The following is a 14,953-nucleotide window of genomic DNA, read 5'->3' as shown; positions in this document are numbered from 1 at the left end:
TTATATTATATCAAAGGTTTTTCTTTAAAAAAAACTTTGAAAAAATATTTTTTACTAACAGAAAGTAGCTAGGGAGCTTAATGACCAATTTATTGGATGAATGAATTCTCCTGATAAGTATTTACTGAGCATTTATTATGTAGCAGGCAGATTCTAATAATCAAAACAAAACAGAAAAAAAAAAACCCCTGCCCTCATGGAACTCCATGGTGGAATCGTCTAATGTATAAATACATACAGAGCCTAAGTTATCTAAAATCTGACAGGTACATTTGTGCTCAAATTTATTAAATGAACTGGTGAAAATCAAGAACAGAGAAAGGGATGGGGTGAGATGGTCATGGGGGAAATAGGAGGAACGTATCAATGACTTTTCAGTTCAGCCCCCAATAATTTCCTTCATTAATTATTTATGCAATCATTTTTATAATATCTTACAATATCTGATTGGCATTTAACAATTGAAAATAATACTACATTTATAGTAAATGTCTACAAATAAGATCAAAGGTCAGGGACTATAATCACTCTTGCATATACCTTTGACAACCACAACCCTCCTATCATACTTGCTTCACAAAACCGCAGCCATGGCTAAAGCAACCCTTCACCTACTCTGCACCTACACTCATGCAACTGAACATGGCTGGAGAACATCCACACTCATAGTTCATGACCATGAACTTCAGGTGAGCCATTCATTCAGTATAGCAATCATACCGTATTTCCCTAATCTCTTCCTTTGCCTAGTCTTTCAGATGATTATTTCACATCCTCTCTCTTTTAACCAACCAACACCTTCTCTCTCATCCTCACTTTTAGCTGTTTAGCTGTTTTTGACCTTGCTTCCTACTTTCCTATTGAGAAAACTGAGGCAATAAGAATCAGCATCAAAACCCACATACTCTGCCTTCCCATTTGCTGCTAAAGACAAGTACCTACGCACCACTGTGCAGTCAATCTGGTCTCTAATTTCCATTCCCTCTCACCTAATCAATGACACTGCTACAGTAAGTTTCCCCCTTTTCCCCAATCATCAATTTTTCACATCCGTAATTCTCATCTTAAAAAAAATTTGACCCTGCTTTTCCTCATAGCTACCACCTCATTTCTCTGCTCACCTCTGCAACAAAAACTGCCCCAAAAGAGTTGTCTAGATTCACTGTCTAGAATTCCTGTCCTCCAATTTTCTTTTCTTTTTTTTTTTTTTTTTTTTTTGCTGTACGTGGGCCTCTCACTGTTGTGGCCTCCCCCATTGCGGAGCACAGGCTCCGGACGCACAGGCCCAGCGGCCATGGCTCACGGGCCCAGCCTCTCCGCGGCATGTGGGATCCTCCCAGACCGGGGCACGAACCCGTATCCCCTGCATCGGCAGGCGGACTCTCAACCACTGCGCCACCAGGGAAGCCCTCCAATTTTCTTTTAAATCCACTCCAAGCAGGGCTTTGCCTCCAACTCTCCATCAACATTGATCTTACCAAGTTTACCAATGACCTATGCATTGCAAAATCTAATTTTCAATTCCCCTTCTTACTTGATACATCTGCCTCATTTGACACTACTGATCATTCTCTCCCCATAGAATATTTTCTTCACTTGGCTCCAGGGCACAACTATCTCTGAATTTTTTCCTTCTACCTCACTAAAGGCTCCTCCTTTACCTCCTTTGCTTCTTTCTCCTCTTTAACCCTTTACCAGGACATAAAGTTTCCAGCTCTGTTCTCTTTCCTTCTCTAGCTACACTCTCCTTGGTAATCTCAACCAGTTTCACATGGTTTCCAGACCTCTCCCCCAAACTCACATATTCAGTTTTTTCTTCAATCTCTCTACTTGGATAACTAACACATATGTTAAGTTTTCAGTGTCCAAAGTGTAGCCTCTTATTTTCCATCCATACTGACTCTAGCCATAGCCTTCCTTATTTCAGTTTATGTCAATTTTATCCTTTCAGTTGGTCAGTCCAAGAACTTTGGAGTAATCCTAGACATCTCTCTTTTTCTCATACTATACATTCAACCTGGAAGGAAATTTTGATCATTTGACCTTCAACCACTAAAATATATTTTTAAATACATCTAAGTACTCCACTCATTGCTACTACCCTGGTCCAAGCCATCATCTCTCTGAATTATTTGCAATATCCTCTTAACTGGGCTCCTGTTGCTACTCTTGCCCTCTACAGTCTATTCTCAATGCAGCAGCCAGAGCGATATTTTTTAAACGGCAAGTCAAGCTTGTCGGTCCTCTGTTCAAATCCCTGCAACAGCTCTCCACTTTCCTCAGAGAAGAAGACAAAAGTCTTGTGCTATCGTGGTCTTCAAACCATGTGATATCTCCCTGATTACTTGTGACCTCATCAGCTCATTCTCTGCTGTTAACTAAATAAGCCAGGTGGCAATATGCTATTCTAAAAATAGCAAGATGGTCAGAATACCTGAGACAGAGTGAGTAAGGGAGAGACTGGTTGTAGATGATGTTATAGAAATTGACAGGGACCAGATCAGGTAGAGCTTTGCATGCTATAATACTTAGATTTTATAAGAGACAAAAGTTCACTAGAGTTTAATAGCTGAATTGTTAATCTGATTTATTTTTAAAAGATCACTTGGACATAGTTAATTTTACCTGGGAAAGGTAAATTTTTCATAAATTGAGTGTAAGAGAAGAAGGTAAAGAAGAATTAGGAAGCTTTTTGCAATAGTCGATAAAATATAACAGTGATTTAGACCACAGTGATCAAACTCAAGGTCTAATTTGAAAGAAAGGCCAAAAGGATTTATGGACAGAGTTGTAAGGAGAAGAAAAAATATATATCAACTAGCAGTTGACCCTTGAACAACACAAGTTTGAACAGTTCACTGGTCGACTTATATGCAGATTTTTTTCAACAGTAAATAGTACAGTACTACATGATCTGTGATTGGATGCCAAGGAAACTTGGATAGGGAGGAAATGTGGCTGCGGAGGGAGTACTATAAATTACAGGCAGATTTTCGACTGTGCAGTGGTTTGGAATCCCTAACCCCCACGTTGTTCAAGGGTCAACTGTATCATAAAACTCTAATATTATTCCATTACAAATATGACCAGACTAAAAACCATCTTAAATTAGCTAAGAAACTTCTCACAATGCTAAGAATTAACTTGCACTTCATTAATTCAACATCAGTATAAACCCAGTGTAATAATACCTTATTTATACGGATTTAAAATAAGGAGTAGGAAAACTTTTTCATAAACACTAGCTATATATAGGAAAAGAAAAGGATGTTAAGCTTGAAAACATGGTGTCAAGTCTCAGTCAAAGAAAGAATGTATCAAATGATGTCTTCTTTTTGAATATTCACTTTCCATAAACTGGTATTCTTAGATGAATAAGTCACACACTGATGAGCCTCAGTAATTTAAATCTTTGGAACAAAATGGGACAATAAGTATTTTCATTGGAGAAAACTTATTCTGACCATGAGCAGGTTACCAGTTCTCAAAGGAGACATATCACTGAAACACTGTTAATCCTAGGCAAAAGGTCAAAGGTTTTCTCTACTGCTAGACCACCTGTATAAATCCACCCTAAGTCAGCAGTGACAAAATGCTTTACTCTGACATCAAACATTTAACAAAACCAAAACAGAATTGAAGTAGTTTAAAAACACCTTACTCTGGCAGCACAAGCGAAAGAATCAGGGCCATGAGCTGCATTTCTTATGCCATCTGTTCCAAAGAGGGCTCTAATGCTTCCAGGAGCATCTGTACAGGCCAGTCCAGAGTTTGCAGGTCCAAGAAGTCTTTTCCATTCACATATAGCATCATCTCTTAAAATCTCCATAGCAATTATAGGACCACTGGTGATAAACTGGATCAGCTCACTGTGAAACAGGTGAAAGATTGATTTGCTTCATTTTTCTATCAACCTAGGTACCTCTCTTAACAACAAGGATATATTACAATTTGAGTATTTCAACACATACTCATGAGCATGATCTCAGAACTACTGGACATAGTGAACTTTACATAGGCAAGATAAAATTTTCATAAATTGAGTGCCTTACAGTGGCCCAAGTGTCTATAAATCACTAGTGTTGTCAATTACTATTAGCAGAAATATCAATCTTTCATTGAACTAAGACTATTTCATTAACTTAAAATGCATATTTTTGATCTATGCTTTCTGCATTGCTCTGAAAGGTACAGAAGAATCTTTTTATTTTCACGTGGTTTACCACTGCAGTCAAATGAAATTGCAGTAGAGAAAGTGATGAGTGATGTATTGTAATATATTTGCAGTAAGAATTTACTTAATTATTTTTGTGTAGATCTATTAGAATTCAAAGAATGACAATGAATTTTCAGTCAATAAGCATTGAGTTGGTCTAGTGACATATAATACATTACACTAGAAGCTGTAATGCTATAAACACATACAAAGACTATAACAAAGAATAATTTCCAAGACAATTGTAGATGCTTATTCTACACAAGGTTTGAGAACATTTTTATAATGCTTGGTTTAAAATAATCTATACCATAATGATTTTCTTATGTAAAAATTTTCTTTAATAAGGCACTATTCTGTACAGGACACCAAATAGCATTTCTATTGCAGCAGCTTGGCTAATCCTTCTTTATTAGCAAAGTAAGTATTCCTCCTTTGTCAATAGCAATATGAGGTGTAAAATATTCACTTAACTTTAAATACAACCCAAATGTTTAGAACATAGTTTCAGTTTCTAACATATTTGTTGCTATATTTCAAAGAACAAAACATATATCAAACAACTTAGTTAACATACAAAGGTTCTTAGAACAATGTTTTATATACATCGAGAATGCTAAAATAAGAGTTTAAAACACAACAAATATTCAACATAAAATGTAATTATCTCTCTATTTTTAATCTACTGAAATCTAAAAAGAAAGCTATGCTCCTTATGATTTAAACAAAACATTTTATTTGCTTCTGATTAAAGTTTAATATGTTTATTTAATGATAAGAGAATTTTCAACTAATAAAAGGAGAGAAAAAAACAATTCTTAGAAACAAAGCTCTCTGCAGTTGCAAAATGTTGCTAAGGACTTTTTGACAAATTATTCTCATGTAACAAATTTTTGAATTGTAAAGTTATAACTCTTTAGTTTTCCACGATATCCTCCATTATATCCCACGAGCCCCAATTTCAGTACCTACTTTAAAAAGGGCCTTGACTGATGATCTATATGAAAATCTGTTGCTTCTTTCCTATAAAATAATCAAAATGACAATAGTTAAGAATTATGTAAGGAAATTATTTTAACTTACATTAATAAAATATGAAATTCTCTATGTGATCTGTATGTGAGTTAAGGACTTTTCACCAAGTATTCTGCTCAAATCTCCCCTCTTTTCAAATTTTTGCTAGTATGGATATCTATGCTAAGATGTAAAATTAAAATGAACAGAAGAGGCAATATTTACTTTATTACTCATGTTCAAATCTACTATCGTCCTTTTCACTAGCATCTTTAACGTTCTAAAACCAAAGTTTAACATAGGACCAATAAAAATTATTTGTTCTTTAAAGTTCAAATAATTTACATCAAAAAATGCAAAGCCATCTTCAAATTCAAAATTTGTTACCTCCTTCTACAGGCTTTAAACCTGAGAGGTTAGGCTAGAATTTTAATTTAATAGTTATTGTTTTCTTCCTTAGATCGCTCTAAAAGAAAGACTATATACTTGTGTTTTTAAAAACTGCTTGACAAATTACGCATATCAGTGTATTCTTATAGGTTTTTAATGTATTAAAAACGAAATCTTGAACTTATATCCCCCCAAAAATGGATAATATGGAGATATTCAGAAATCTGAATTTATTAAGGGCAATCAGGATTTACTTTTAAATTTATAGTCCCACAACTATAGAGACAATGAAAGGATAACGGACTTTTACACTGATTTTAAAAGTTATTTAGACTTTTCGGTTAATCAAACCAAGTGTCTCAAACTTGTACAGTTTTCTCAAAGGCTTTAAACTGAATTCATAGTATATGACAAATATATGTCAACATCAACTTTTTAAAATAGCAAATTAAAGTATCCCCTAACAAAAGATTAACCTTTCAGGCTTGGTAATTTAGTATGCAATGCTTTAAGATCTTATAGGCCCATTACAAAATGAATTTACTTAATAAGCCATATCAGGATATACTTTTATTCAAACCAAGTGTACTAAAATATTCTCTTTGGCCATGAAAAGATTATGAAAGTATACTATGCAAGTACAGAAAATGAAATTCATCCCAAGAAATGGAAGGGGAAGAAAACTCATTTTTCTACAGGCTATTATATGCCCAACATTAAATTTTATTATTCCTCATAATAATATATTGAAATAGGTATGATCATCTTCATTTTACATTTGAAAATAATGAAGTAACAATATACTGAAATAGGTATGCTCATCTTCATTTTACGTTTGAAAATAATGAAGTAACAATATACTGAATAGGTATGATCATCTTCATTTTACATTTGAAAATAATGAAGTTCAGCATGATTACATAACTTGTCCAGGTCAAAGTCCTGGTAAGGGAAGAAGGACAGGGAGATTTGAACCCAAATCTCTGATTGCTTATGACCTTACTATTACCAACTTCAGAAAAAAAAAAAGTCTAGAGGGTAAGGAAAAGAATTCATAAAAATGATTTGGATATTCTGTATTGCAGCCTAAAATGAGGTAAAACTGAGTGTCTAAAAAACCTCAAGTGGGGAGTATTTTACAAGAGCTGGCAGCGAGACTACTAATATGACCAATTCTAAACTTCAACACAACTGAACTACTAAGAAAAATCATAATGTTTAATATCAGTGAAAAGAAAAATATTAATTACTGGAAGTATCTTAATTGCTTTCTTCTAATATGTCACCAACCCCATAGATATTTACACTGAAAATCTATAACTGAAACCAAGATAAGAGTTCATGAATTTTTTTCTCATCATTCTTATTTAATTCCTCCCTTAAAAAGTTTAGATGGAGAGAAAGATTAACAAGTGCATCACCACCTAGAGAAGTCTTTTTCTTGTTATTTTGTTATGTTTTGTTTTGTTGTGTTTTTATAAAGAAACTCACCATTGTCACAAAGATCTGTTAATTCTTTTTTTTTTTTTTTTTTTTTTTTTTTTTTTTTGCGGTACGCGGGCCTCTCACTGCTGTGGCCTCTCCCGTTGCGGAGCGCAGGCTCCGGACACACAGGCTCCGCGGCCATGGCTCGCGGGCCCAGCCGCTCCGCGGCATGTGGGATCCTCCGGGATCGGGGCACGAACCCGTGTCCCCTGCATCGGCAGGCGGACTCTCAACCACTGCGCCACCAGGGAGGCCCCTGTTAATTCTTTTATGAAATACTTACTTAGTGCCTACTTTGAATCAGGCACTGATCTAAGAACTAGAAGTACAAAGTCAGATGGAACTCAGCTTCTGCCTTTCAGATACTGTCATGAGGGAGGAACTGACATTTGAGCAAATAAGTTTAGAAAAGATTTAAGCATTGGGAGATACTCCTCCATGGGTCTCTGGCACTCCTAACATGTCTTATTGGGTATGCCAAGAATGCAAGGCCCCAGCTACTCTTTATCCTAGCCATTTCTTGGAGTTATGTTTATAATGAGCAACTTTGAGGGATGAGGTCATGTCTCTTCAGTACAAAGAGAAGGCTTGTTTACTGCTCGTTAATGAAACAGTGGGTAACCTAAAAGTTCAACGCTCCTCAGAGGTGATGCAATCAACTGTGTATACAACATCCACCCCCGGGCCCATATCATATTATTCCCACAGGACATGAAAGCAAAGGGAACCAACAGAAACATGATGTTCATGCTGCTCACTGAACCATACTCAAGCCCTCTGTCTCTGACTCAGAAGTCTCACATCTTCTGCTAGCATCCCTGAGAGAGTAACAGATTAACTTATTAGCTTTTAAACTGGGTAAAATCCAAGACTTGACAGTAATATTAATAGAGATGTATGAGGTGCTATAAACAATTTAAAAAGCTGTTAAGTTTTCTTGGGCAACTTTATTGTGGAAAGTTTGACACCAAATTATCAAACACTGGAAGTACAGAGACATAAACAAGTCTTAATCTCACTAAAATTATTCAAAGTCATCTCTCCAGAATTCAGTCCCATAGCCTGCTGTGAGGCCAAGCATTCTCGATACAGACAGAAATGGGACAAATGTAACTATGCTCATAAAGGATCATGACCTCGGTTTCTACTAAATAATAGGGATATCACTAGTACTACACTACTACCACTAATAGCTAACACCTATATACACCTACTATGTGCCACGGTTTTTCAAAGCACTTTACTTTTATTAAACTCACATAACCCTCATAACAACTTTATGATACAGGTGATGTTATAACCTCCATTTTGCAGATGAAGAAACTGAAGCACAGAGGTAAGTTGTTCAGAGTCACAACCTAGTAAGCGGTGCAGTTACAAGCAATCTGGCTCTAGACTCTGTGCTCTGAAATAGAAGACGCCTGCCTTTCTAGAATATATGTAAACTGGGAGATCTTACATAGGGGAAAAATTCAAATTATGTCATTACTGGGGTAAAAATGAGGATGTTTTGTTAAGGTTTCTAGGGATCAGACTTATCAAAGCTACACTATCTACTGCTCTCCATTGTCCCTGTCCTCACAGAGACAAAAAAGCAACCGTCCCATGGGTTAAAGAGCCAGGAACATCAGTGAGAAGACACCTAAGCAAACACACACAAATCAGTGAAGTAACCTAAGAAAACTGCTGGGTCCAGCCCTGCCTAACAGCTACATGAATGTCCCTACCTAACACTAGATCTTTTTTTTTTTTTTTTTTTTTTTTGCGGCACGCGGGCCTCTCACTGTTGTGGCCTCTCCCGTTGCGGAGCACAGGCTCCAGACGCGCAGGCTCAGCAGCCATGGCTCACGGGCCCAGCCAATCCGTGGCATGTGGGATCTTCCCGGACCGGGGCACGAACCCGTGTCCCCTGCATCAGCAGGCGGACTCTCAACCACTGCGCCACCAGGGAAGCCCGTAACACTAAGTCTTATTTTCATTAAATAACTTAGAAAATATCTGGTCAGATAGAATGGCTTGCTTTTCAGAGCAGTAAATAGGCATATCTGCCAATTATATATATTGGAAGGAACTAAAACATTTCCAAACACATGACTTTTGAAAACCTCAACAGTAACATTCCCTTGTCAAATAGAAATAATCTAATTAATTTCTTCTCTAATTTTTATACAATGTGTTACACTGTATAAAAGAAGAGATTACAACTATGAAACACTGGTGTTATAAAAGCAGATGGGGTTATGAAAGACAATGAAGAGTTCATGTCTAATAAATAGTTAATAGTATAACCTGACAACTCCTATTTGCTGAGAGTTCAATCATCCTTTACGCATCTGATTACCTGTTGTCTTCCATTTCCTCATTCGAATAAGATTACTATACTATTCTTTGTCATTCTGTGGAAGATTTTAAACAATGACATGAAAGATAGATGATTTTTTTTTTGAAAAAAGGAACCAGACATTACATAACTGAAAATGCTCAAAAAATTTACCTTGAAAGTGTCATCATTTTGAGTTTGGTTAGAGTAAATCCAGCTTTGCTTATGATTTCAATTATTTCTCCTGCTTTTGATACTGCATCTGGTTTAATCAGGGCTAATGTTCTATAAAGAAATAAAGAATAAATTTAAAGATAAAAATACTTTGGCAGTTTTTACTTATAATTCCCAAGCAGTGGTAATTTCCTTAAAAATCCTAGATCAAACATCAAAGTGAATTGTAAACACAAGTGTATCAATGGTCTCTTAAAAATGTATACAATGGAAGTTTACTATTTTTTCACAAGGAAATAAAAATTAGGTACCCAATCTAGAAAAATAATAAAAGCTTAGAAGGAAAAAAGTTACGACTCATTTTAAATATGTCCACATTATAAAACACAGGTGTTTCAGATTTCTATTTCTTAGCATACGCTTTGTAAAAGAAAACAATTCTCTAAAGAGTTGCATTAAACATATTAGTTTGATTTTTGGTCTCTTAGACTTTAACATGTGTATGCCATGCAGTCAGTTCAGCACTGATTTGGAAATAATATAAATTCTTCTATTAACACTTTATTCACAGCATGAATGATATAAAAAGAACTAAATGTCTTCTTACCTGAAGATGCATATGGCTAGCGAACACCCTGCTAACTTTTAAAATCACACTTTCCTCTTAGAGGATACATCAGAGCTATGCGTTCTCCCCTCTGAAGCCACAGAATTAATGGATTTTTAGAGATGGAGATCACCTGAATTTCCTCATTTTACTAACAAGGAAACAAGGCCCAGAGAGGTAACTCTCCAAAGATCACACAGCTGGTCTGTGGCATCCTCAGGACGGAACACCCAGCTCACACGACTCTTGGGTCTGTGCTCCTTCCACACCACACCACAAATAATGTTGCTATTAATATTAGCAAAACGGAGCATAATCACAAATCCTCAAGACTAACATTTGCAAACGCAAGGTAAAATCAGATTAGTTGGAGTAATTCAGTTTATCTGGCACACAAAATAAGATAAAAAATTGCTGTTGGGCTTCCCTGGTGGCGCAGTGGTTGAGAGTCCGCCCGCCGATGCAGGGGACGCGGGTTTGTGCCCCGGTCCGGGAAGATCCCACATGCCGCGGAGCGGCTGGGCCCGTGAGCCATGGCCGCTGAGCCTGCGCGTCCGGAGCCTGTGCTCCGCGACGGGAGAGGCCGCACCATTCACCAATGAGACAAACTTAGCTAAGGATATAATGGTACAAATATCCTTACTTACAACTGGATATAACTTATGGCTGGCTTTTAAAATTTTTAAATAACAAAAGTTGTTCATTTTAGTCTGATAGGGCTTGTAATAAATGGACTTTTTATTTTGAAGCAAGTGAGTCACTTCTAGCATTTTATATGGCTTCAAAGATACAGTTAAAACTCGTCACTTTTTTAGCTCACATTGTTTAAAATATTATAAAGCCAAACTAACCCATGATTGTTTATGCTAAACTCTGGAAACGTCTTCAAGAACCAAAGCTCTTAAAGAAAATATAAAACACATCGGCAGTGAACAAGAAGCAATGTGAAAAAAAATGCAGTTTCATTTTCTCTTTAAGTGCCTACAGGAGACAAAGCGTTGATTACTGTGATTAATTACTCTAAGCAAGTTCCTCTGTCACGTCTTCACTGCTTAATTGTTCAGTAGATAATAGTTAAAATGCATTTTGGAGGGAAAATAAGATAGGCTTTAGGAATCATATGTATTATTTAAAAGTGAAGATAGCACACAAAGAAAGTAAAGGGCCACAAAAATATATTAATAGTGCCGCTGTTATCTGTTGCTGCATAACAAACCACCCCAAAATGTAGTGGCTTAAAACTACAGACAACTTCTCAAGATCATATAGGTTGGCTGGGGAGTGGTTTCACCTGGGATGGGTCATACTGCTGCATTTGGCTAGTGGGTCGGTTGAGATAGCCAGGCTTCTCTTTCCTTGAGGCCTCAAGAGCTGGAACAGGCAGGGAGATGGATTCTCCCCTAAAGCCTCCACAAAGAAATGTAGCCTTCCCTACCAACACCTTGATTTTAGCCTGATGAAATCTGTGTTGGACTCCTGATATATAATAAATTTGTATTGTTTAAGCAGCTGACTGTGGTAATTTGTTATGTCTTCAATAAAAGACTACAGAGAAAAAAACCTGGAGAGGAAAAACACCTCAACAAACGGCAAGAAGAAAAAAATAGAAAAGCAGGAAAGCAGTAAAATAGTCGAAATATGTACAAAAATACTAATACAACATATGTAAATGTACATGTACTAGTCTTACCAGTGAAAATATAGAAGTTTTCAGACTGATTCTTTTTTTTTTTTTTTTTTTGCGGTATGCGGGCCTCTCACTGTTGCGGCCTCTCCCGTCTCTCCCATTGTGGAGCACAGGCTCCGGACACACAGGCTCAGCGGCCATGGCTCACAGGCCCAGCCGTAACGTGGCATGTGGGATCTTCCCGGACCGGGGCACGAACCCGTGTCCCCTGCATCGGCAGGTGGACTCTCAACCACTGCGCCACCAGGGAAGCCCCAGACTGATTTTTTTTTAAAGAACTGCATGCTGTTTACAAGAGATATATCTACAATATAACTTAACAAGGCTAAAAGTAAAGCAATGACAAAAAGATATCAACCAAAAATACATTATCAATCAAATCCATTCTTGAGAAAGATGGCTAAGGTCACCCATTCCTTGGCTGTGGTCTCCTTCCACCTTCAAATCTAGCAATGGAGACTGGGTGCTTCTCACACTGGCATCTCTCTGGTTCTCTGCAACCAGAAAGGTTCTCTGGTTTTATGGAGTCCTGTGATTAGATCGCACCCACAGGAATGATGCAGAATAATTTCCCCATCTCAAGGCCTGTAATCTTAAATCTGCAAAGTCTCTTTGCCATGTAAGGTAACTGCTGGGCTGCACCCGCAGGCCTGCAAGCCTTGTAGATGCCCAGCCTCGAGACAGAAGAAAGAGCCCGGAGAGCAGCAAAAGAGACCTCAATGGTTTAACTGATGGAGGAACTTACATGTCTGAAGCAAGGTCCTGGAGCAACACCCCATGGTGTGCAGCAGACTGCAGGCAGGCTGTAGCAGCAGTCTTGGCTACTCAGGACAGAGGGAGGCTACCATTTAAAGGGGGGAATTGATGTCAGGTGAGCTCATCAGTTACCGGGGCTAATTAACCCCCTTACAATTAAGAGAATTGGATAGTCATGTGAGTGAAGCCAATTAACCAGGGGCTAATTAACAGCCCTTACAATTAAGAGAATTGGATAGTCATGTGAGTGAAGCAGGGACTAGTCAATCGGGGGATCTACAGAGAGCAAGAGAACAGCCATCTTGAATGGCCTAACCATACAGTAACATATTCACAGGTTCCAGAGATTTGAACATGGACATCTTTGAGCAGCCATGATTCTGCCTACTGTACTCTCTATTGGTTTGGAGTTTATATACTATTTTTCTACTAGCTAGCTGTGAGACTTTTTCATACTTATTTAACTTAAAATTCTTAAAATTGTATCTTGACCCTTTAGAAAGACTTTAGAACACTTTAGCTCCAATGTTCTCTCTTCCAACTTATATAGTTTCATTGTTGTTTTGGACATTCAGTTTTTTGCCTGCATGAGTAAGCCATCTCGGACAATGAGACCATAGGTAAGTAAAGATGAGATAAAGATTGGCTGCAGGGGGGTGAATTTTTAGCAAGGCCTTGGTAATTGAACTAAAGTCTTACTTGAATGCATTTCAGCGCCTTTTTGCAGCCAAGACTCAACTGCTCACCACCACCTAGGAGGATATGTAAAGTAACAGTAATTCGTATTGAGGGAGTAGTTTCCCAAAGGTAAGAAAAGAACTGATCTAATACCAGTAATTGTCTGGTCTTCTCCCCTGAGAAGTAGTCTTGGTCTACTTAAAATTGTTAGGCTGATTGGCTTAAAGAAATAAAACTCCAGGAACAATGAGAACATGTGTACCTTTGCTCCTCGTGGGTAAAGTGACTTCTACTCCATTCCCAGGAGAGCGCTTCCTCTCTCCTCCCCCTTCATTTGCTCCTCCACATATGGCCACATTTAAGGGTTTCTGGCTGTATGCGGCCCTGCCTCTTCTCTCTCAGACCTGCAAGCCCTCATGCAGGACACAGTCTCTAGTTCTTCTCCTGCTTCCATCTGGTTAGCACAGCAGAGGCAGAGACCAGCGCCTGCATGGAAACCTACCTCTCTCTGGTACTCTGTCTCCCACACTGGATGGGCAAGTGTGCTTTCAGGGTTTGCTCTAAAGGTATCTCTCCCTCAGACAGGCCCCAAGGTCCAGACTGGGAAGGAGGGCAGGGGGTGGGGTGGAGAAGTAGGAATAAAACTCAACCGTTCTCAGAGCTGGCTTATACTAGACAGCCTCAACCAGCACTTTACTTTGATTTGCATCTGGCGCCTCCGTCAGTGCTCCATCAGTTAATATTCGGAAGGGAGAATGGAGACTAACTGAACTCAAGAGATGACAAAAAGCCTGTATGATGTCTTTACATCTGAATAGTAAAGCCATAAAGCATCAATTTATTACCGTCTAAAATTAAAATTGAATACGCTAAAAAAAAGAAAAAATATTTTTAAAGAAAAAAGGTTTTTAAATCCAATACTATGACTCATTGACAACTGATAACATTTATCCATTTGATTTGAGGAGCTTTATAAGAAGAATAGATTAAAATTAGCTAAGAGAGTAGATCTTTCATTAAGTTCCCTTACCACAAAAGAAAAATCAATATAAAAAATAATAAGGGGGTGGGATGAAAATTTTGGAGGTAATAGATAAATTTATATCCTTGATTGTGGTAATGGTTTCATGGGTATATACTTAGCTCCAAACTCACAAAATTGTATGTATTAAAGATTTATAGCTTTTTGTTTGTCTATTATACCTCAATACAGAGATTTTTGAAAAAGAGAATAGAAATGTAAATCGAATGTCAGATTTCTACAGTTAATGGGAATTAGGAAGCTGAGGCTAGTTTGTTAGCTAAATTGAATTATATAGAATTAACTTGATAAGTGCCTCAATATTAGCAGACGGGCACCATGAAGATCAGCTTTACTCCTCCCTCTCACTACAGGCTTTACTCCAGAAAGAAAACAGTTGAGTATGATAAATATAATAGGGATGTAATTAGTTCATAAATTATCCTTGACACTATATAAAACTGAGAACTAGTCTAAGTTATAATTATTACATAGAAGCTATTTCCATGGGACCATGACAGACATGCATGTATTTCTCCATATGCCTACTTCTTTGGTCATTTAAATGAAACAATATATTTTTAAAACTCTTGAATTCTGAAGAA

At 37.4% G+C, this 14,953-nt stretch overlaps 1 protein-coding gene across 2 annotated transcripts in view; it reads right to left on the bottom strand.

Moving 5' to 3' along the window:
- The window catches only part of NME7 (NME/NM23 family member 7), a 263,827-nt gene that overhangs the window by 203,969 nt on the left and 44,905 nt on the right, over nt 1–14,953 (bottom strand). For both annotated transcript variants that reach the window (XM_060091294.1, XM_060091295.1), the window contains 3 exons: nt 9,600–9,710; nt 5,189–5,239; nt 3,662–3,869 (listed from right to left, as the gene is read on the bottom strand). In XM_060091294.1, the coding sequence (XP_059947277.1) occupies nt 3,662–3,869; nt 5,189–5,239; nt 9,600–9,710 (370 nt within the window). The remainder of the gene's footprint in view (nt 1–3,661; nt 3,870–5,188; nt 5,240–9,599; nt 9,711–14,953) is intronic.

This window comes from Mesoplodon densirostris, chromosome 2 (assembly GCF_025265405.1).
Source record: "Mesoplodon densirostris isolate mMesDen1 chromosome 2, mMesDen1 primary haplotype, whole genome shotgun sequence".
In the NCBI taxonomy this organism is placed as follows: domain Eukaryota; kingdom Metazoa; phylum Chordata; class Mammalia; order Artiodactyla; family Ziphiidae; genus Mesoplodon; species Mesoplodon densirostris.
Note: the sequence above shows the minus strand (reverse complement) of the source record. Positions and strands in the feature narration are given on the sequence as shown.